A 25,251-nucleotide genomic window follows, 5' to 3' on the forward strand; every position below is an offset into this window, starting at 1 on the left:
GGCTAGCCAATTTGACCTAAGGTTGAACCATTGATCCAATACTAAAACAAGGAAATGGTTTTATTTCTTGGTTAATTTTAAATTATGTATTTCGTTTCCTTCTTTAGCAAAAGTACTTTTTATTTACTATGCTTATTTTTATTCAACATGATAAGTATATAATTTTAAATGTGTGCCTAATTTTCTTTTTGTCATTCTTATATATATTTTTTTTTATTTTTAAACTTTATTATTATTTAACTATGAGACCATTGGTTGAACCACTTGACCCAGATAGTTGAGCTATGTGCTTGCTGCACAGACAAAACGTCAGTTTAGCATTCAAGTTGGGTTTGAAGTCATATAGGTTTTATATCATCAAAATTAGACCTGGAAAAAAGTTGACCCAACCCACAAACCTGACCCAACCCAACATGAAAAGCAGGGTTAGAGTCTCATATTTAACTACCTAAATGTGAGAATGACCCGACCCAACCCAACCCGGAAAAAACTGGGTTGGGTCAAGGGTCAACCCGCTGACTTGATTGTCAAGTCTAATTGGGACTATTTATGCATTGTTAGAACTGTGTTGGGTCATTTTCTATTTAGTCTTTACTCTTTATTGTTTACTTTTTAAATTGTTAAATGTTCAATTTTTTTATTTTATCTTTGGAATTTTAAGGTTAATTCTTTTAATTTTGGCATTTTCATGTCGTTTTTCTACATTTTCTTTTTAATTTTAGTTATTTTTTGGGATAACTCAAATTAACCGACGGGTCAATCCTAACCCAAACATTTAGTGTTAGGGTCTAGCATTTGACAATCCAACCCGAAATAAACCCAAAGGGTGTTGACCCAACTCGAACCCGACCCACCCAACCCAATTGCCCGGTCTAGTTAAAATTATTGGCTACAAATTCAATTAATAGAATTTATTGGTGAGAAATAAAACTACTTCAAATAAAAGACCTAAGGAGGGGGAATGGGAGTTAAAACACTAATTGATAAAGGAATTGAATGGACTAATGTATTATGTTTTGTGCCCTCATAACTAGACGAGGACCAAATTCATAAGAGGGGATAGGAGTTGATTCTTAAAATTTAGGACTTAGCAAGAGGGAATAGAATGAATTTAATATAAGTAGTATCTCAAAATACATTTGTTACCATTGTAATAAAAAGGGGGCAAATCAACAAAAAGGAGTATTTTAGTCAAGAAAAATTCCAGAGTCTATACCACATCCCCACTTTGAATTATAGTATAGATAGATATAAATTGGGTATGTATATATATATATATATATATACATGGTCCAACTACATACCATCATATCCATTTTTTCTTGAACTCATAAACCCTAACCGTAATGACAAGTTGTCTTTGATTTTCAAACCATAATTTTATGTTTTATTACTACTAATTTCATAACTTTAGATTTTAAAGAGGACATCTATCATAATTCATCATAGACTTTAACCCTTTGAAACATTCATTTTTGCACTTTCACATTGAAAAAACATAATAAAAACATCAATCAAGCAAATACCAATAAAAAAGAATAAGGATAATGCATGGCTATAAAAGTTAAATTTAGGTTTATTAGTCAAAGATCAAGTGAGATTTTATGAGGATTGTGAAAAGTTTGGGATGGAACCAGTTCAAGGTCAATTTTGGGTTGGGTTGAATTGGGTTATGGTTGAGAGATTTAGTTTCAATTGGGGTGAGTATTGGCTAGGTTGGGTTTGGGTTTTTAGAACCTTGGGCTGGGCTAATGTTGACCTTAACCTGATCCAACTAAGGCCCAACCTAAATACAATTGACTAGTTAAGCAGAAAAACCCATGACCAGGTAAGGTTTCAAATTTCTATCCCTGCTCGAAGTACAACAAAATGACAATGAACATTCTCCTTTCCAATACTCCACTATTTTCAGCTTTGGACCACATTGGGCAGTTGAACATTCTCACGGTTTGAATGGACTAATCAACCACATAATCAATAAAACCATGACCTACAAGTTTTTATTCGGTTCAAATAGGACAATATTGCAATGAACAAAATAATAAAATAGAAATAAAAATAAAATATCAAAGAAAAGTCTATCATTCATTCCCTTTTTTCCTTGAAAAATACTCATTCAATCGATTTATGAAAAGAAAAAATCCCAAGACAAAAAAACAGTAAAGCAAACAAAATTGTTGGCTGCTATATATGAATCATAGTGCTTGTTAGGAAGGATCGAGGTAGCCTCTTATTGAATTTATTGTTTTTCATGGCATGCACTTAGTTGCGCCTGGCCTTGACAAATACAAATGGGAACTCTCTGTGCTTAGACACGGAAAGCCACCTTTTCCCACTTTCTGATGATATCCCCACATTCCCACACACAACTTCACATGACTCGCACACGCTAGGGCAATATGTAATGCGGTACTCTGGGCTAGAGTTGCTAATCCGCTCGATCTTGAACCAGTTTCTCACAGTTGAGGAACCAGGGTGTCCTGGTTGTCCGCCAATTGTAACGTATCTTCTTGTCCTCGGCGAAGATGATCCTTGTGATTCTTGAACCTGCCAAACTACAGGCATCTCTGAGAATCTAATGTTCACATCTGTCGACTCAAGGATAGTTCTTGCCCCAGATGATGATGGGATTCCCACTCCAAGAAGCATCCTCCCAATAGCTCGCTCTTTGGGGAATGAGGCAATTCTCCCTTCCATTGAAGCTGATGCTGGAGAGAAAAATATAGGTGTGCCAAAGTTCATTTCAGAACCGTGCTGCCTCACAACTGATGAGCGAGACCTCTCCCTTCTATCAAGTGACACACCGCCTCCACCACCTCGGATGGCTGAGACAATGTAGTAGGGTTGTCCTGCTTGGATCTTATTGCCATCTGTATCCAATACTGCCTGGTGATGAGATTCATGAGATGAGGTAATGGCCTTAGATTGGACAATTGATGATAACAAAATCAAGAGAGATGAAATCAAGAATGTAGTTCCCATGGCTGGAGTGAAGATATTGCTGGTAGCTAGAATTAATAAGTTTGTGGGATGCTTAGAGGATGTCTCGGAGTTATTGAGATTTGAGAACGGAAGAGAGGGAATCCTTCCTTTTATAGATAGGATGTTTTCTTTTGTCACAACAATCTGTTGAATTCCCTCCTAAAACAAAGGGATTTTTGTATGAGAAAGTGTCAAACTGATGCTAAAATCTCGATTGTATAACAAACCTTGTTTTCATTTAGCTTTGATTGAATTCATTCAATTATGATTTATAAGATATTCATGGGCCACAAAACAAGTGGCATCATCATTTTGTAATATCTAGTCAATATCAACTCCTTGTAAAAGGGGGGAGTAGAGTGAAAGAAATAGAAATTTTAAGCAATGTGTAGGACAAGTGCCATTGATGCATAGACTAATCAACCAATTTGTTGCGAAGTGAGTACTTGATGCTATATCCTAGTTAAAATAAGTCCCATCATTCTGTAGCTCCATGCGAATTGCAACCAATTTGTTGCAAAGGGAGTACTAATCAACCAATTTTTTCTAGCTCACATTTCCTGTGATCGTGGGCATATTATCATCATTTAGAGTCCCCTCACTAAAATGCAAGAAACGCCAACATATGCAATAAATTCAAGGCATCACTTTGTTGTGTTGGCATTTCTTTTCTTTTCTCTTTTTCGATTCATGGTTGGAGGAAATGCATCTTGTCTCAATTTCCTCCATGCATTACGAAACAAAAGTGCAGACCCCGTTAAAGATGGTAGTTGAAGAATACATTATAGGACGATCAAATAATCCAATCAGGAAAAGCTTTAATTTAGTATTAATATTGTTCAAATTTCGAAGTTAGAATTCTCAAAGTTTTATGGCCGACGATCGAAGAACTCCTCAGCCACAACTCACATTGTGCAGATCCCAAATTTTGACAAGCACTGAGGAATACTAAGCGAACTAGACACTCAACTAGACTTCAACTTGGAGTTCCTTAGCCGAGAAACAAAGCACCCTGTTGCGCTATACCTCGGCCGAGCACTTCATTCATTGACTTCAAAACAGGAGGAGTGGTGTTAGGGTCATGGTTGAGTTGGCCTTAGGCAACAAGTGGCCGACCTAGTCAACGTCCGGTCACCTCGGCCACGTCGGCACGACCCATCTAGCTTTGTGGCATACACCGACTTTGTGGCCATGACCGCACTATGCTACTACCGTATTCCCCCATCTTATCCACTCAACCACGCCAGCTACATGTCATGCGGATAAGCACGACCAGGGATAGGAGGAGGGATGAGGACAACTCCACTGGGGAATAGGAATCTATCCCAAAGACCTCGGTGGTTAATCTCATCCCGACAATCCCAGAAGCCCAACCCGAGTAGGACACGTATCTCTGGCTATATAAAGGTATCTCCCGCTCAAGGTAAGGGATTCCAACTTCTAGCACCCACACTGTTACTCTACTCGGACCAGCACCCTTATTGCCCGGCCTGACCATCCATCACCTTCTACTAACTTGAGCATTGGAGTATCTACCTGGGGATAAGTCCTTGGGCCTCTGACATCCTTTCTTGATTACATGTCTTGAAGCACGACTCCGGCCTATCACCTCGGCTTCATCCTGTTGGCAATGACTATTCGGCTGTCTTCCTCAATTCGGGCATCACCTTGAATCCAGTAGCATCAAATATTATATAGTGTTGTGCAAAGGAGTAGCACATCAGTGTAATTTCATAGAATAAACATCAATTGAATTATACTAGTTTTACTGCTTCCTGAACTTGATCTTTAACGGATGATCACTCAAAGCCAAATATCTGATACCATTCTTGACAAAAATGCCAATATCTCGATCGGTCTACCCTTGCATAACCTTCTTGGGGAGCTGATGAACTTGCATATGGTTCAGTCTTAAACCATGCTTAGGGTTTCTGGACAAGAAACAAATGTCTCTCCTATATGGACATTTTTGCCTCTAAATAAGTGAATCTAGCCCACATCATCCGTGATGGAGATGGAGTGCACATTGCAGGAACTAGGTATTTGACAAGAGGCAGATGTGTGGTTGAGATTGATTTGTATTTGTGTGCTTAGAGTTTTCTACTGGATAATACATTAGGTTGAATTCAATATATGTTAGTGGGATCGTAAGAACTAGGGCGTGTAGAAGAGGAGAAAAAAAAACCACTGGCTTGAAATTCGAAGGCAAGTGGTGTTCAGCTGGTTTATTTGATTTTTGGCTTTTTTAGTTCAGTTTTAAATTTTGTATTTCTTTTCTATCATTAACAAAAATATTTTTTATTTACCATTATTTAACTGTGAGACATTGGTTCAGCCATTTAATCTAAATAGTTGAACTATGTGCCCACTGCCTAGATAGTTGAATTACAAAAATACAGAATATATACTTGATATGTGCCCAAATGTTTTTTTTACAATTTTTTTTTATTTTAAATATTTTTTCGTTTTGCTACTTTTTAAAAATTTTGTTATTTAATTATGAAATTGCTGGTTGGCCGATTTGACCTAAAATGTTGAATCATAGATCCACTGCATGAATAGTAAAAGCGGTTCATTTTCTAGTTCAGTTTTAAATTTTGTTATGGGAGAATTTTTTAAAGTATCCCTACGGTTTAGTTAATTAACTAATTCTATCCTTATTGTTTGACTATTGTCTTAAAGTACCCTACTGTTTCTAACAATTGACTAGCTCTACCTCTGTCGTTAACGTCCATTAATATTCCGTTAAAATTTGTACACACATAACGTATAAATATTTTTTAAACCCAATACTACCATCCATCCCTCTTCTCTTCACTTCCCTGTCAAAGCAACACTAGCGGCTGGAAAATGTGCTTGATGCATCGTTGCACACCCCCAACGATGGTTAGAAACCCTTCCCTTTGTAGATTTTTGGTTAATAAAATCCTCTATGGCATCCAAAATTAAACGTGCAGGGTTAGTAGATTCGGCAATTGCTAGAGATCCGTCCTCAATAACACCGGAGACTCCTTCCGTTTCACCATCAGAAACCTCAACAAGCCAGGGGAATCCATCTTCCGACAATAAGACCTGAGAGCTTTCGCCAGACCCAGATTCGCACTTCCTGGGTAACCTTGTTTACAGTGAAAAAGATAACCAGAACCGCGTTTGTGGAGGTGGAGCAATTGTTGTTGGGGCCACATGCATTTCCAGCTTGTTCACACGTTATTGCTCGATTGCAAACTCAAGCACCGCTGGAGCAGTTCTCAGTCATGGAAGCATAACTGCACGGATTTAAATTAAAGCATCTTGTGTGGTTATAGACGCTATGGAGACCTATGGCTTTGTGATCCGAATTTACACAATTGGCCATGGCATCAACTCATGCGATGATAGCTAGCAAGCGTTCCAAGTTGCTCAGTCAATCGTCATTGGTCGTATCTATGACTTTCCTTTGTCACTTTCTCTCTTTTTCTATTATCCTCTCTCTCTCTCTCTCTCTCTTCACTTTTCCCCCTCTCCTTTTTAGTAGTTGATTTTTATTTTAAAAATTTGAGAAACAGAGGAGGGCAAATTTGATATTTTATTTTTTTCTTACAATTTAAAGATAGTGACAATTGTCAGAAATAGTGAGGATATTTTAAGACAATACTAAAATGGTAGGGGTATAGTTGGTCAATTTCCTAAACCTTATGGGTACTTTAAGAAATTTGTCCTTTTATTATTTACCATACTTTACTTAACATGATAAATATATAATTTTAGAGATGCATTTGATTTTTTGTAATTCTTATATTTGTTTTTAAACCTTTATTGTTTAACTATGAGACAATATTGGTTCAGCTATTTAACCTAGATAGTTGAACTCTATGCCCACCACACAGACAAAAGGAGAGTTTAGTATTCATGTCGGGTTTGAACACATAGCTTTTGGATTGTTAAAATTATTGGGTATAGATTCAATTAGTAGAATTTATTGGTGAGAAATAAAAATTCTTCAATTAAAGGACCTAAGGAGAGAGAATGGGAGTTAACGCATTAATGAGAAGGAATTGAATGAAAATAAGTATTATATTTTCTAATCCGATAGTTAAACAAGGACCAAATTCTGTCAAGTGACACACTATTAAGCATGCACGTGATTTGCACGTGACAATTCTTGGTGATGATAATGATAATAATAATGTATCCAAAAATTTGTATAAATATGTATTTTTATTTTTTATTATTAATTGGATGTGGATTGCAAAATCCAAATATGATTACATAAACACCTCATCCAAATATGTGACAATCGAATCGAGCCATGAAGCTTCAAGTATCATTAATAGGCTTACCTGCTTGGCTAGATTTTTCTTTTTATAATGTTTTGTCTTTCCGATGTATCATTTTTGTTCATTTATCAAAGAAATGTAAGATTTAAATAGAAGGGTTTGAATGAGGTGAAAAGTAGTACTTCAATTTATAATTTAAACTTCACAATTAAATATGGACAAAATTCAAAAATGAGTATTTTAGTCAAAAGAAAAGTTTTACAATCTTATTCATATTTTTAATAGTAGTGTAAATATAGAACTAAAAATGTGTTAATTTGTTTTTTTGTATTTCTATGTAAAAATAATTTTGATATGTTATACTTACTTTTTGTATAATATTATATTTATATGATATTTATACATGTGCCTCAACATTTTTTTTTGCAAAATTTATGTATTATTTCATTTTTTTATATTTTATTAGTTTTTATTATCTATTTATGACATTACATGTTAACACATTTGACCCAAAAGTTGAACTATTGATCTTTGCCAATAGTAAAATAATTTAATTTTTGGCCATTTCAAAATAATGTATTTCATTTTCATTAACAATAAAATAATTATTGTTTATTACACTTATTTTTTTAATTTAATTAATAAAAATATCATATATGTGTCTAATTTTCTCTACATTTTTGTAATTTTTTATATTTATTTATATTTTAAAAATTTTATTACCTAACTATGACTTCATAGGTTTACCAATTTGATTTAGATGGTTAAATTGTTTAGCCACCACTTGGATAAAGAATGGTTTGGTTTTTGAGTTACTTTTAAAATATATGGGTTTATATTGTTAAAAACATTGACATAGATCTATTAGTAGCATTTATTAGTAAAAATAACTTAAATATAGCATTTTATAGGAGAAAATGAGAGTTAATACCTTAAGCGTAAGATTTAATGATAGGGGATTAAATGAAGTGAAAAATAATAACTGAATTTACATTTTCAACCTTTACAATTAGAGATGGACTAAATAGACAAATATGGACATTTTAATAGCCATTAAAGTGACTGTAAAGCTATAATACTGAGACCTTTATACCCCTTCTCAAACAAAGAAATAGAAGGTAATTTTAGTTAAAAAAACTTCCACTTTGCATCTACACTTTTATATATAGTATATGTATACAATAAATGTTTTGGATTTAATGACAGTGGATAGGAGTTGATACCTTAAATATGGTACTTAGTAAGGGGGAATAGAATGAATTTTATACTAGTAGTTGAAATTATGCTTTTTTGCTTTTGTAATAAAGAGGGACCAGATCAACAATTAATAGGGGTATTTTAGTCAAGAAAAATTCTACAATCTAATTAACATTTTCACTTGTAATAGTAGTATAGATAAATACTGATTGTACACATATATAGTCCCACTACATAGAGAGATATCCATTTGTCTTGAACTAATAAACACTAACTCTTGCCAATTTGTCTTTATTGATTTCCATTTCATAATTTTATGCTTTATTATTGTTAATTTCATACTTTTACACTATCATACTTAATAAAACACACACAAAAAAAAAAGACCAAGCAAGAAAATATCAATAAAAATGGATAGTCTATAGCCATAAGGGTTAAATTTAGGTTTCTTAATCAATGATCAAGAGAATTTGTGTGAACTTACGATTTAAGAAAAGAAAAGTTTGTCATTCATTCCTTTTTTTCTTTGATATAAGAAAAGAAAAAAACACTAAAGCAAACAAAATTGTCGGCTTCTATGAATCAAAGTGCACATTAGAGAGGAGGTAGCCGCTTATTGAATTCATCATTTTCCATTCCATGAACTTAGTTGTGCTTGGCCTTGACGGACACAAATGGGAACTCTCTGTGCTCAGACACGGAAGACCACCTTCTCCCACTTTCTGATGATATGCCCACATTTCCACACACAACCTCGCATGATTCGCACACTCTAGGGCAGTATGCAATGCGGTACTTTGGGCTAGAGCTGCTAATCCACTTGATCTTGGACTAATTTCTCACAGTTGAGGAACCTGGGTGTCCTGATTGTCCACCAATTGTGACATACCTTCTCCTTCTCTGTGATGATGGTCCCTGTGATTGTTGAACTTGTTAAACTATAGGCATCTCCGAGAATTTGATGTTCACATATGTCGGCTCAAGGATAATACTTGCTCCAGATGATGGTGGGATTCCCACTCCGAGAAGCATCCTCCCAGTGGCTCGCTCTTTGGAAGTGAGACAATTCTCATTTCCATTGAAACTGATGATAGAGAGAAAGATACATGTGTGCCAAAGTTCATTTCAGACCCATGCTGCCTCATAATTGATGAGCAAGATTTCTCCCTTCTGTCGAGTGACACACCGCCTCCACCATCTCGGATAGCTGAGACAATGTAGTAGGATTGTCCTGTTTGGATCTCATTGCCATTTGTGTCCAATACCGATTGCTAATTCACTCAATCTTGAACCAATTTCTCACAGTTGAGGAACCAGGGTGTTCTGGTTGTTCGTTGATTGTAACATACCTTCTTGTCCTTGGCGAAGATGATCCTTGTGATTCTTGGACCTGCCAAACTGTAGGCATCTCAGAGAATCTGATGTTCACAAATGTCGACTCAAGGATAGTACTTGCCCTAGATGATGATGGGATTCCCACTCCGAGAAGCATCCTCCCAATGGCTGGCTCTTTGGGGAATGAGACAATTTTCCCTTCCATTGAAGCTGATGCTGGAGAGAAAGAAACAGGTGTGCCAAAGTTCATTTCGGAACCATGTTGCCTTACGACTGATGAGCAAGACCTCTCCCTTCTGTCGAGTGACACACCACCTCCGCCACCTTGGATGGCTGAAACAATGTAGCAGGGTTGTCTTGCTTGGATCTCATTGCCACCTGTGTCCAATACCAATTGGTGATGAGACTCATGATGAGATGAGGCTATGACACCAGATTGCATAATTGATGATAACACAATCAGGAGAGAGGAAATCAAGAATGTAGTCCCCATTGGCTAGAGTGAAGATATTGCTGGTAGCTAGAATTAGAGGCTATATGAGAGTAATTGAGATTTGAGAGAGGAAGAGAGGGAACCCTCCCTTTTATAGCTAGGTTATGTTGCTTTCTTTCTTTTGCCACAACAATCTATTGAATATCCTCCTAAAACAAAGAAATTTTTGTATGAGAAAGTGTGAAGTAATACTAAAATCTCTTTTGTATAACAAGATCATTTTAATTTAGCTTTGTTTGGATTTATCCAATTCTAATATATGAGATATTGATGTGGCACAAAACAAGTGGCATCATCATTTTATAGGATGTAGCCAATAGGAACTCCTTGTAAAAAGGGGAATAAAGTGAAAGAAATAGAAATTTTAACCAATGTACAGGACAAGTGCCAAGGATGTGTTGATTATAATTAATCAATCAATCCTTTTTTTTTTTGCAAAGTAAGGATGCACTCGCTATCCTTGTTAAAAATCTCTATCATTCCGTAGCGCAAACAAACTTGATATAAACAAGAGTGAAAAAGTAATTAATCCCCATTTCCCAAGCTCACATTTCACTTGGTGATCGCATGCTGACATGGTCTAAGGAAATGTCTCGTCCCATATTCTTCCATGCATGATGCCACAAAGTGTAGACCCCATTAGAGATGGTATATGTATACATATATGCAAATATATATGTTTGTATGTATGTAGATAGTCTTGTCAGGCTCAAACTACCTATGGCTAGGAATGTGTGCAACTTGAAAAATAGAAGAGCCCTTAGTTTTGGGCCTAGGCCTAGGTTCAGTCCAAGGGCAAAAAATCCAAGTCAGTTTATCTAAAATTGCAAGAAGGATTGGTCCAAGCTAAGATGAAGCCTGCTCAATTTGCACCCGCATCCGTCATTGACCACCAATTGAATGGAAAATAGTTTTCTTTTTGACTTACTTAAAATTTTTATTTTATTTTCATCATTAACAAAAATAACTCCGATAACACTTATTTTTGTTTAGGGAAAATTCCTGATAGGTATCTTGTACTTTAGGCTGGGTGCCAATTTAGTACTTGAACTTTAAAATGCGACAATATAGTATTTGAACTTTCGAAATGCAACAATCTAGTACCTACCGTTAATGGACCGTTAGTTATGTATATCATGTGACTTCATGTGCGATTTAAGGCTTTTGAAAATGCCAAAATTACCCTTAAAAACAAAACATTGTTCATTATCTTTTTTTTTTCTCAAGAAAATGAAATAGGAGCAGTGCCGAGATTATTCCGTTCTTGAAGACTTGGGTGAATTTGCATACGACTTGCCTGTGCAGCGGTAGTGTTAGTGGAGGGCTGTGCTTTTCTCGCGATAGCTGCATTTTCTTTGCATGCAAGGCTTGCGCGTCTCATCCCTCGGCCAGTCCAGCTTGCCTGTGCAGCAGGCATCGGCCTTTTCATTGCATTCATCAGCCTGCAGTCTCAACAAGGCATTGGCCTCGTCGGGCCGAGTTCTTCCACCTTGGTGACCCTCACGGCTTTGCAATCACTGATAATAGGTGGAGTGTGATGCACACCTGTAGTAGGTAATGGTGGGCCACTGGGCCTTTTGCAGTTTACACAATTCACCGACCGACTATGATTCACCGACAATATATATTCTCCCACCTAAAAGTTCACCACAAAACAAAACTAGTGGCTAGCTCTAACTGAAGTACTAGATATCCATCTTTCTCGGGTCCATGTTCAATCTAAATTCGCGATTACAGCTTGGCGTCTTCCGTCCACATCTAGTATGGCCACCGCCACCGTACTCTTTCCTTATGCTTTCGCTACATCTCCTTCGATTCCATGAACCAAAACCCTCCTGATACAAAACGCTTCTACTGCTATAGGTGTACATCACACTCCACCTATTATCAGCGAGTTCGAGAATAGAAAGATGCAAAGCCCCACGTTTTGGCACGGCGTTGTGGGCTTCATAGTAATGTGTTCTGGGTTGATGAGGGAAATCAGGGGCAGCATGATCTATGGCATCCTGTTTGTGACATTGGTTTCATGACCACTCTCGGTGACACCAACTACAAATATTTGAAGCAGGTGGTGGAGTTCCATAAAATCAAGAGCACTATTGATTACATTGCTCTACATGGATGTGTTGATTCAGTATGTTGCTCCGCCAGGTTCCACCTCCTTCATCTCTAAGATTCTGCCATAGCCGGAGCAAGAATGTGAACTTTGGCAACCGTAGCCCGAAGCTGCACACTTTTGTGGAGCGACTTGTCTACATCGTTCTTTCTGCACTTCACCAGAAATGTGGTGTTCTGCTATTTGCTCTGTTGGTTTACATCTCTGGTATGTTGTTGTATATGGGTTCTTTGAGTCTTGAGGTCATTGCACCGGCTGTCGTTGTCAAACTGGCTCCGCCAGGTTCTCTTCCCCCGATTTTCCCTTCGAATACTGATGAGTGCTAAGATGCATTTAACTTGAAGGCCATTTGTTACATAGTTGTTGCTTTATTTACAGAAGGTTGATAAAGAAATTAGGTGACACTTGAAGGGAATTTGTGTCTTTTCCCATAATACTTAACAACTGGTTAACAACAGGTACTAGATTGTCGCATATCAAAAGTTCAGGTACTAGATTGTCACATTTTAAAGTTCGGGTACTAAATTGGCACTTGGCCTAAAGTATAGGGTACCTATCGGGAATTTTCCCTTTTGTTTATTATGATGAAATACATAAAACTAGAGTTGTATCCAATTGTTATCCTACATTTTTATCCGATTTGACCTAAAACGTTGAACCATTGATCTACTGCAAGAGTAGTAAAAATGGTGTTGTTTTTACTTCAGTTTTAAATTTTGTATTTTATTTCCATCATCAATAAAAGTATTTCTTATTTACCAAAATTATTTTCATTAAACATGATTAGTATATAATTTTTGAGACGTGGCTAATTTTTTTGTAATTCTTATATTTTTATTTAATTTTAATCCGTTATTATTTAACTATGAGACCATTGGTTCAACCATTTAACCCAGATAGTTGAGCTATGTACTTGCCACATAAACATAAGGACAATTTAGACTTTATGAGAGTTGAGCTATGTACTTGCCACATAACCCAGATAGTATAGATTCAATTAATAAAATTTATTAGCGAGAAAAAATTAAAAATACTCCAAAAAAAATCTATGGAGGGACACTGGGAGTTAACACATTAATAAGAGGGAATTAAATGAAGAAGGACCAGAGATAAACAATTCACAAGGCTATTTTAAAAGTGGTATAATTAGATATAGATATATTATACATATATATAATCCCACCATATACCATCATATCCATTCGTTTTAAACTCATAAACACTAACGGTAATGCCAATTTGCCTTTAGTGATTTTCATTCCATAATTTTATGTTTTATTACTACTAATTTCAGAATTTAGATTTTCAAGAGGAGGTCTATAATAATTCATAATATACTGTAAGCATTTGAAACATTCATATGCTTGAGTTAAGTTCAGCCAGGGTTAGGGTTGCGTTAGGGACTCAGAACCTCATATTGAACTGGATTGGGCAGTTGAACATTCTCACGGTTTGAACGGTCTAATAAACCACATAACCACTAAAAACCATGGCCTACAAGTTTCTTATCCGGTTCAAATCAGATAACATTGCAATAAACAAAATAACAAATAGAACTAAATAAATAAAAGATCAATGAAAAGTCCGCCCTTCATTCCTTCTTTTGCATTGATAAATGCTCATTCAATAAATTTTGGAAAAGAAAAAATCACAAGAATAAAAACACTAAAGAAAACAAACTTGGCAGGTGCTACAAATGGTTTTCCATGCTATGCATTTCGTTGCGCCTAGCCTTAACTAACACAAATGGGAACTCTCTCTGCTCAGACACGGAAAGCCACCTTAATTCTCCCACCTGTGTATGCCCACATTCCCACACAACCTCACATGACTCGCACTTGCTAGGGCAGTATACAATGCGATACTCTGGGTTAGAGTTGCTAATCCACTCAATCTTAAACCAGTTTCTCACAGTTAAGGAACCCGGGTGTCCTGGTTGTCCACCAATAGTGGCATACCTTCTCATGCTTTGTGATGATGGTCTACAATTAATAGCGGTATTTTGGTAAAAAAACATTATAGAATCAATACCTCATTCCCACTTTAATAGTAAGTATAGAAAGATATAGATCGTACATATATGTAGTTAGGAATGGCAACGGGGCGAGGCACCCCCTCTCTGTCCCAGCCCCGAAGTCAAGATACTTTGCCCCGTGGCATCCATTCCCCATCGGGGATGCGGAATCCCCAAATTTTTCTTGCTCCAAGGCAACTACTTAAAAATTATTTATTTTATGGACAATTTATACATAGGATATAGGATTTGGGGGTATTCTAGGAATTGATTTATAATACTTTAGGAGTAATTCAAAAATAAAATTATGGGATCATAGGATTTTAAGAATTTAGGGAAAACTTAGAGATATTTTAAATATCAATGTTAAACCTAGAGATATTTTACTAATTTACCTTCGGGTTTGGGGTGGGTTTTGGAAAAAAATATTTTCCCCGTCCCCACCCTGTCCCTGTTTAGGGTCGGGGAAAACCCACCCCATTCGGGGCAGGGCGGGGACCCAATTTTATGGGGGAAATGGCCGTAGTCCCACTATATACCATTATATCTATTTGTCTTAAACTCATATACACTAAATGTAATGCCAAGTTGTCTTTAGTAATTTCCATTCCATAATTGTATGTTTTATTACTAGTAATTTCATAATTTTAGCTTTTCAAGAGGAGATCTGTAATAAATAATAATAAACTGTAAGCATTTAAAACATTCACTTTTATACTTTTGTACTAACTAGTAATTAAACACATGCATTGCATGTGAGGAATTTTTCTTCATATTAATTACTTGAATTTTAGATATACCATAGTTAATATAGGAATTGAAAATTAACAAAAGTACAAATATGTTTAAAAATAAACTTAAATATTTATTATTCAATTATGACATCATGAGTTTCTTTGAAAAGGATTATTGATCCACCATCTAGGTAAGAAAATCATTTTTCTTTTGGATTAGCTTTAAATTAGGAAAAATTATAGTCGGAGTTGGCTGCATATTTAAAATTAGGTGACAAATTTCCATCTCTCTCTCTCTCTCTCTCTCTCTCTCTCCCTCACACTCTCTCGCTTACAGTTATCTTTATCTGCTCAATGACTATGTAATTTGAAAATAAATAAAAATGGTTTTTGGTTTTTGTATTTACGTTATCTCTATCAATTTATCTCATTCTCTCTCACTACACATCATTCTCCCTCAATCTCTCTTATTCTCTTTCTTGGTCGATATCTCATTCTCTCTTAATCTCTATTGTTCTCCCTTAGTTTCTCTCCTACTCCCTCTCTTATTTTTTTTTATTTTCTTACACACTTATATAGCATTAATCAAATTGTATAAAAGAGCACGAGACCAACTTGGTATGATTCAAAAATTATTACACCAATTTGATAAAAATTCACAAGAATCTCTTGGCTATGAAATTTACGCTTAGTGGAGAACGATAGAGATTGAGGGAGAATGAGATATTGACCGAGAGGGAGAGTGAGGGAGAAGAATGAGAAATTTTGAGTGAGAGGGAGGTTTTGATTTGGCTATAGATCGAAGCTGAGAGAGTATGAGAAATAGAGGGAGCAGGAGATCAAGAGATGATTGTGAGAGTAAGAGAGAGAAGGGAGAGAGATCGAGAGATAGAGGGAGTGGATGAGAAACTAAAAACCTATTTTAGGTATAGGTTTTTTGCTGTGTCCAATATGGGCTAAGAGTCCCATGTTGGCAACAGCCACATAAGCCTCCAATGACATGGCTGGGGTTTTTATAATTTGAAATGTAAAGTCGGTTGTTAGAGTTTTGTTGGTTTTTGAACCAACCTGCAACCTAATTTTAAACGTACAACTGAATTTGACTATAATTTTTCCTTTAAGTTATATATTTTATTTACATTATTTAAAATATTTTTTACTTATCACGCTTAATTTTTGTTTATCTATGGTAACATTTGACTCAAACCACTAACCCACCATCTAAAAAAAATTGTTTGATTTCTAGGTTGACATTAAATTTTGTATTATATTTCTATCATTGATAAAATTATTTCTTATGTGTAAAACTTTTTTTTTTGTATAATATAATGAATGCATGATATTAGAGATGTACCCAATATTTTATTTTTTATAAATATGTAACATTAGATATGTGCCCAAAATTTTCTCTATCCTTTTTTTATTGTTGTGATTCTTTATATTTTTTATTATTAAAAATTTTATTATTTGACTATGACATCATTTCATATATAGGTAGATTTTGATTTTGGCATTCCGCTTTCATCATTAATAAAAATACTTCTTACTTTTCATAGTTATTTATTTTAATTTTTATTATTTAATAATGTTATTATTTATTAATTCATTTGACCCCAAATAGTCGAATTGCTTACCCACCACTAGGAGGGAAGAAATTGGTTTTGTTTTCAAATTACTTTTCAACGTATTTATTTTTATACTATTAAAATTAATATTGTGAATTTAATTACGATAATTTAATGATGAAAAAATATGTCTTAAATATAGGATTTAATGAGAGGGAATAGGAAAATATTTTCATTTCCAATTGGTTTTAAATTTTACATTCCATTTCCATCATTAATAAAAATATTTATTATTTATCATACTTATTATTGTTTAATATGTATGTTAAAGACGTTCCAAATTTTTTTAATTTCTATTTTTTCATTTTATTTATTTTTTAATTTTATTATTTAATCGTGGCAATATGGATTAACCCATTTGACCCAAAATGATTTAATTTCTTACCACCACCTAGATGAAAACACTATTTTTGTCTGGTAGATTTTAAAAGTATAAGCTTTTATGCTATTGGAATTATTAAATTATTAAGTATGGATTTAATTTATAGAACTTAATGATGAGAAGAAACAAAAATGACTTAAATATATGATTCAATGACCATGAATACAAGTTAATAACTTAAATATTGGATTTAATGAGAGAGAATTGAATGCATCAAATATCTTTAAATTACCTCTTTTGAACTCATTTAATATCAATAACTGATTACCCTATTTGCCCTCGTTTTTTATCAATAAATTTAAATATAGAAGGGTAGCTTTGTCCATATAAATTTCTAGAAATAGTCTTGAGGCCATTGGTGCTTTTTAAAGTAGTATAGATATACACAAAAAATAAACATCAAGAAATGAAATATCAATAAAATATGAATTGTAAATGGCCATAAAAATTAAACTTAATTAGGTTGGCATCATTGTATATGGCCATAATAAATTATGTTTCTTCGTTGTTGTCATCGTCCATACTGCTGTTACTCACCTTCATTGTTATTTCTTCTCCTCTTCCTCTGCTTCTTCTTCTTCTTCTTCTTCTTCTTCTTTGTTTGAACCCATGTTACTCACCTCCACTGTAATTTCTTCTCCTCTTTCTCTGGCAATTCTTCTTCTTCTTCTTCTTCTTCTTCTTCTTCTTCTTCACCAATTCACTGATCCCCATTTTTTACAGGTGTGTCGTGCGCACTTCGTTTCTTAGGTATGGCATCTTAAACCCCCATTTAACCATTTTCAAGTTATTTTTTTTACCCCCCTTTGTGATTCAATTGATGTATATTCTACTTTGATTGTAATTAAACCCCCATTTATCCATTTCAAGTTAACATTTGTATTCCTCCCTAATGGTCTATTGTTTGAGAATTTTTTTTACCAATGACAGCATTGGAATGATTCATCAAAATGCATGGGCATCCCTACAAACACAAGACATTACACCTGCACATTGTGTCCAAATGTCCTCATAAATGACAATGGAGATGTTCTCAATGCATGCACGGCTGTAGTAGCATGTGGGTAGGAGATCCTGGCTTAGAATCATGGAACGGGATCTGTTCCTCACACATAAGCACATCCATTGTGTATTGAAAATATTTTCCATGAATAATAACTTATAAGTACGAGAGATATTTTTAATGCATGATAGGATGTGCGTGTGAGATTGGTGTGAGGCACCCCTCACTGCCCTAGAGAGGATTCAGAGAGCAGCCCTTCCACCTGCCAAAACCCGAAAGTACTGTATTTTTTACTATTTTTTTGCTTAATAGAATTAGCCCAAATCTGCTGCAAGCAAAAAGCATATTAGTTATAATACAATGAGAATATGGCATCCAGTCCTTTCAATGAGATCGGAGGGGGGTTGTTTCCAATGAGATCGGATTCAGTCGTTACAAAAATGTGCTCGCACTGTATTTACAAACATTTGCAAGCTGTGCATTGAGAATATTACCCCATAAATACATACAAATAGGAGGGAGATATTACCAATAAATGGTGAGGACTAAATCCAAGTTAGTTTCCAATGTGCCGATGGTTTAATTCCATTGAAGAATTCACAAATGTAAACCAAAATTGCGGGCAGATTAAGAGTAAAGACCCACGTTTCAGACTCATACCTAAAAAAAGGCCTGCATTTTTGTCCCACAGATTTTTCTAGTGGGCTCAAATTATTTTAATAATATTTCAATAACAAAATAATAAAATATAAATAAATACATAAAAGATCAAAGAAAATTCCCTGATTCGTTTTTCTTTTTTTTTTTGATATATACTCACTCAATCGATTTTTGAAAAGAAAAGAAAAAAAAAAAAAACCCAAGAAAAAATTACTAAAGTGGCTGCCATGAATACCAATGCATGTTAGACAAGGCGCAGCCCCTTATTGAATTCATCATTTTCCATGCCATGCACTTAGTCGTGTCTAACCTTGACAAATACAAATGCAAATTCTGTATTTTCAGACACGGAAAGCCACCTTCTGTCACTTTCTGATAATATGCCCACATTTCCACACACAACCTCACAAGATTCGCACACACTAGGGCAGTATGCAATGCGGTATGCTTGGATTGATTTGCTAATTCGCTCGATCTTGAACCAATTTTTCACAGTTGAGGAACCAGGGTGTCCCGGTTGTCCTCCAATTGCAACATACCTTCTCTTGCTTGAAGAAGATGATCCCTGTGATTCTTGAACTTGCCAAACTACAGGCATCCCTGAGAATCTGATGTTCACATCTGCCGATTCAAGGATAGTGTTTGCCTTTGATGATGATGATGGGATTCTCTTTCTAAGAAGCATCCTCCCAGTGGCTCGATCTTTTGGGAGTGTGACAATTCTCCCTTCCATTGAAGCTGATGCTGGAGAGAAAGATATGGGTGTGCCAAAATTCATTTCGGAACCATGTTGCCTCACAACTAATGAGTGAGACTTCTCCCTTCTATCAAGTGACACACCACCTCCGCCACCTCGAATGGCTGAGACACTGTAGTAGGATTGTCCTGCTTGGATCTCATTGCCATCTGTATCCAATACAGATTGCTGATGAGACTTATGAGATGACGCTATGGTCTCGGACTGGATAACTGATGATATCACAATCAAAAGAGATGAAATCAAGAATGTAGTCGCCATGGTTAGAGTGAAAATATTGTTTGTAGCAAGAAGAGAGGAAAGCCTCCCTTTTATATCTAGGTTGTTTTCTTTTGTCACAACCATCCATTGAATTCCCTCCTGAAATATAGGAAATTTTGCTTGAAAAAGTATCAAAAACGATATTAAAATATCTATTGTGTAACTAACAAGTTGTAATTTAGCTTTATTTGAATTTTCCATTTTTGATATATGAGAAATTCATGTACCACAGAACGAGTGTCATCACCATTTAGTAGGAATAGGATATAGTCAATATGAACTCCTTGTAAAAGGCAGAGTAAAGGGGAAAGATTACAAAAATAAACACATGTCACAAGTGCCATGGATGTGTAGACTGATCAAACAATGGATTCTATAATGGAATCCGTTGTAGATAAATTTAGGAACAAATTAAATGGATGGAGTCAGGTTTCAATCCTTTCTCAATCATCACCACTGGTCAAAGTAAGAAAAAATGTCATTTATTTAACATTCCAGCAGTCCATGTGTAGGGATGGTAATTTTTCTCATAAAGCCGGGGTTCCTCCCTGTTTCGTTCTGAATGGGGCAGGTTTTCCCTGATCTTAAATAAAGATGGGGAAAATATTTTTAGCTCAAATCAGAGACTAAACGGGTAAGGGGTTTGTATATAATTTCCAAACCTGGTAAATTATTAGAATATTCTTAAGTTTAACATTAATTTTTAAAATATCCTTGAATTTCCCCCTAATTCCAATAAATAAAAATTAAAATCCCATAATCACATTTGTAAAATACCCCCAAATTCCCATAATTCTATTTCTAAAATCCCTCGTCCCCAATGGAAAAGGATGCCTTGCCCCAAATCCGCTCCACCATCAAGAATGGAATAAGGGATTTTAGCTATGGGGCAGGGATGAAGAAGGGGTGTCATCAAACTGCCGACTAAAGGACCTATTGTTGTATTGATTATCACAACTACATGGGGTTAGCTACATGGATATACTTAAAAAGAAAAAAAATAGTGTCATATCCTTCATCTTGATGTACTTTTCCATCATTTTATATCCTTCTATTTGGGTCATTCCTAATTTTATTGGAATGTGTCCATTTTTAATCCTATCATTTCTATAGTTTTCCTACTTGCCTACCTCAACATTCACATGCCTGATACAATATTTTTGGACAAAAAATAATCTCAAACCTTCCCATAAAACTCCAACGCCTCACAGTACTCCATCAGGGAACACAGGTTGATGTTCAGACCCCCGTCCAAGAGAAAAAGATCCAGCAGAGTCCCGTATGACTAGGGGTGTTAATTGGACAGGATTTGGTTCCCGGCCCAAGAGAAAACAATCCAGCCGAGTCCCGATTGATTAGGAGTGTTAATTGGACTGGATTTGGTCCAATCCAAACTAGTCCAATGTGAGTTCATTACAAATAGACCAGGTCCAGTCCAATCCAATCCAATGAATATTTTGGATCATTTTGGGTTAGTCCAATTCAATGTTTGGAACGTTCAATCTGTTTAAATTTGTTTTAATTTAGATTTATTCTAACCCAAACCAGGTCCATTGACACCTATATTCTTATCTTCTATCAATGAATCAGATATTGGCTCAATCCAACCTAATCCAATATAAATTCATTACGGATGGATCATGTCCAATCTAATAAATACTTTGGACTATTAACTCTGGACTGGTCCAATTTGATATATCTTCTTGGTCGGTCCAGTCCATCCAAAGAGTTCGGCTTCAGTCAGGGCAAAGCCCATTCGAGCAGTCATTACTGTCATGCATTGAGAATATCTCCGTATTTGTGTGCTTTATTTCATGGGGAGATATTCTCAAAGTAAGGTTGCAAAAGGCTGTTAGAACAGTGTGGGCACAGGTTTGCCCTGATAGAAGCTGATCTCCCATCCAAATTGATTTTTATTTGAATGGGGTCCAATTTCTCTTCAATTCTCTTCAATTTATACACCCAACCCTAATATGCCAAGTTGCCTTTAGTGATTTCAATTCCATAATTTTATATATGTTTTATTATTACTAATTTCATGGTTTTAAATTTTCAAGAGATCTATCGTAATTCATTTTTTTAATTTGGTGGTAAAAAACAATAAAAACATCATGCAAGCCAATACCATAAAAAAAATATGGTGAGTGTATGGTCATAAAGGTTCAATTTAGGTCTCTAGTCTTAGTCAAGGAACAAGAGAATTAATGAGATTTTAAGAGTATGGGAAAAAAGATTAGGATGGGCCTAACCCAATTAAATGATGATTCATGGTTTGAATGGACTACTCTATCAATTAGTCAATAAAACCATGACCCACAGGTTTTTTAGTTGGTCAGAATCTGACAATATTGCAATAAACAAAAAAAAAAGATTAAAGAAAACTCTCTCATTCATTCCTTATTTTTTTACAAATGCTCAATCAATTTTTGAAAGAAAAAGTCCCAACAAAAAAGAAAACGCTAAAGCAAACAAAATTGTGGGCTGCTATAAACGTAGTGCTTAATTATTAGAGAGGAGGTAGCCCCTAATTGAATTCATCATTTCCATGCCATGCACTACTGCACTTATACATCCACTTAGTTGTGCTTAGCCTTGACAAACACAAATGAGAACTTTCTATGCTCAGAAATGGAAAAGCCATTTTCTCCCATTCTCCGATGATAATGCCCACATTCACATACACAATCTCGCATGACTCGCACACGTTAGGGCATTGTGCAATGCTGTACTTTGGGCTAAAGCCGCTAATCCACTCAATCTTGAACCAATTTCTCACAGTTGGGGAACCAGGGTGTCCTGGTTGTCTACCAATTGTGACGTACCTTCTCCTGTTCAACATTGATGATCCCTATGATTCCTGAACTTGCCAAACTACAGGTATCTTTGAGAATCTGATGTTCACATCTGTTGACTCAATGATCGCTCTTGCTCCAAACGATGATGGAATTCTCACTCCAAGAAACATCCTCCCAGTGGCTCGCTCTTTGGGGATTGAGACAATTCTCCCTTCCATTAAATTTGATGTTGGAGAGAAAGATATGGGTGTGCCAAAGTTCATTTCAGAGCCATGCTACCTCACAGCTGATGAGCGAAGCTTCTCCCTTCTATCGAGTGACACACTGCCTCCACCACCTTGAATGGCTGAGACAATGTAGTAGGGTTGTCCTGCTTGGGTCTCATTGCCATCTGTATACAACACTGGTTGGTTATGAGACTCATGAGATGAGGCTATGGCTTCAGACCAGGTAACTGATGATATTACAATCAAAAGGGATGAAATCAAGAATGCAGTCCCCATGGCTGGAGTGAAGATATTGCCGGTAGCTCAAATTAATAACTTACTCGGCTGCTTAAAGGTTGTATGAGAGTTATTGATATTTGAGAGAGGAAGAGAGGAAAGCCTCCCTTTTATAGCTATGTTGCTTTCTTTTGTTACAATAATCCGTTTGAATTTCTTCCTAAAACAAATGAATTTTTGTATGAAAAAGTGTCCAATAATACCAAAATCTCTGTTTTATAACTTGTAATGTTTGAATTTAGTTTTGATTGAATTTATCCGATTCTAGTATATGAAATATTAACGTACCACAGAACAAATGGCATTATTTTGGTAGGATGTAGTCAATATGATATCCTTGTAAAAGGGAGAGTAAAGAGGAAATTTTCAAAATATAAACCAACATATAACCCAAGTGCCATGGATGTATAGACTGATCAACCAATGCATCCCTCTATTTTCGTGTAAAAATAATAATTCTATAATAAGATCCGTTGTAGATAAATTTAGGAATAGATGGTTGGCTCCAATCCTTTGTCAGGCTATGATGTAAGTTTCAATCCTTTCTCAAACAGAACCGCCGGTAAAAGTAATAAAAAAGGGGGCTTTTACTGTTGAGTCCACCCAATAAATCTTAGCTCCACTGTGCAGTTGGATAAGTATCAGCTCAGAATTGATGCTAATACAGAGACAGATATTAGGCAAACCGACCCAACCTGAACCTGACTATATATACTATTACTATTGTACGTATATTAATATATATAATCCCACTAAATACCATCGTATCCATTTGTCTTAAATTCCTAATCACTAATCCTGATGTCAAGTTGTCTTTATTGATTTCTATTCCATAATTTTATGTTTTGTTGTTGTTAATTTCATGATTTTAGATTTTCAAAAGGAGATCTATCATAATTCATGATAGATTCTATACATTTGAAATAATCATTTGTTTCACTTTCATACTAAAAAACAATAAAATTACCAAGAAATAAAAAATACGGTCAGTTAAAAAAGTTCAATTTAGGCCTCTTAATCAAAGATCAATAGAATTTATGAGATTTTAAGAGGATGGGAAAAAGATTAGGATAATTTCCATGGTTTGAATGGACTAATCTACATTAACTGAGTGGTCGTTCGGTAGGCATGTTAATTGGGTAGTCTCAACGACTCCGGATCTCCTGCCCACGAGAACTCTACGTACGTCTACCCACTATACCTCCTCCCACTCTCTGATGATATGCTCACGTTCCCACACACAATCTCACAAGACTCGCATACACTAGGGCAATATGCAATGCAATGCTCTGGGCTTGAGCTGCTAATCAGCTTGATCTTGAACCAGTTTCTCACAGTTGAAGAACTAGGGTGTCCTGGTTGTCCACCAATTGTAATGTACCTTCTCCTGCTTGGTGATGATGACCCCTTTGACTCTTGGACTTGCCAAACTGCAGGCATCTCTGAAAACCTGATGTTCACATCAGTCGACTCATGAATAGTTCTTGCTCCAAATGATGATGGGAGTCCCACTTCCATTGAAGCTAACGATAGAGAGAAAGATATGGGTGTGCCAAAGTTCATTTCGGAACCGTATTGCCTCACAACTTAAGTGCGAAACTTCTCCCTTCTCCCTTCCCCAGATGGCAGAGACAATGTAATAGGACTGTCCTACTTGACCTCATTGCCATCTATATCTAACACTGATCGATGATGGGACCCATGAGGTGAGGCTATGGCCTTAGAGTGAATAACTGATGAGATCACAATCAAGAGAGGCGTAATCAAGAATGTAGTTCCCATGAGTAAAGAAAATATATCGGTAGGTAGAATTAACCACTTAGTGGGTTCTTTAGTGGTTGTCTGATAATTATTGTGATTTGAGCGAGGAGAGGAGCAAATCCCTTTTATAGGTTGCTTTCATTGTCACAATAAACCATTGAATTCTCATTCTAAAACAAAGGAGTTTTGGTATAAGTGTCATCTCTATTGTATAACTAACCAAGTTCTAGTTTAGCTTTATTTGAAATTATCCAATCGTGATATATGAGATATTCATGTATTACAGAACGAGTGGCACCATCACTGGATGTAATCAATATCAACCCCTTATAAAAAGGAATAATTAGAAAAAAAAATCCAAAAATAGGCCTTTGTAT

General features: G+C 35.6%; 2 protein-coding genes and 1 pseudogene across 2 annotated transcripts; all 3 read right to left on the reverse strand.

Annotated features, from left to right (window-relative positions):
- Window positions 1-2,059: 2,059 nt before the first annotated feature.
- LOC148864120 (kunitz trypsin inhibitor 5-like) lies at window positions 2,060-3,062 on the reverse strand. Its single transcript, XM_088974843.1, has one exon. It carries the CDS (start codon window positions 2,980-2,982, stop codon window positions 2,263-2,265), a length of 720 nt encoding a protein of 239 aa, XP_088830969.1. The 5' UTR covers window positions 2,983-3,062; the 3' UTR covers window positions 2,060-2,262.
- Window positions 3,063-9,080: 6,018 nt separating this feature from the next.
- Window positions 9,081-10,263, reverse strand: LOC148864121 (kunitz trypsin inhibitor 5-like; annotated as a pseudogene).
- Window positions 10,264-18,814: 8,551 nt separating this feature from the next.
- Window positions 18,815-19,847, reverse strand: LOC148864122 (kunitz trypsin inhibitor 5-like). The gene has a single exon (XM_088980883.1). It carries the CDS (start codon window positions 19,813-19,815, stop codon window positions 19,093-19,095), a length of 723 nt encoding a protein of 240 aa, XP_088837009.1. The 5' UTR covers window positions 19,816-19,847; the 3' UTR covers window positions 18,815-19,092.
- Window positions 19,848-25,251: the final 5,404 nt, after the last annotated feature.

This window comes from Nelumbo lutea, chromosome 3, assembly GCF_056320005.1.
Source record: "Nelumbo lutea isolate HS-2025 chromosome 3, American lotus-T2T, whole genome shotgun sequence".
In the NCBI taxonomy this organism is placed as follows: domain Eukaryota; kingdom Viridiplantae; phylum Streptophyta; class Magnoliopsida; order Proteales; family Nelumbonaceae; genus Nelumbo; species Nelumbo lutea.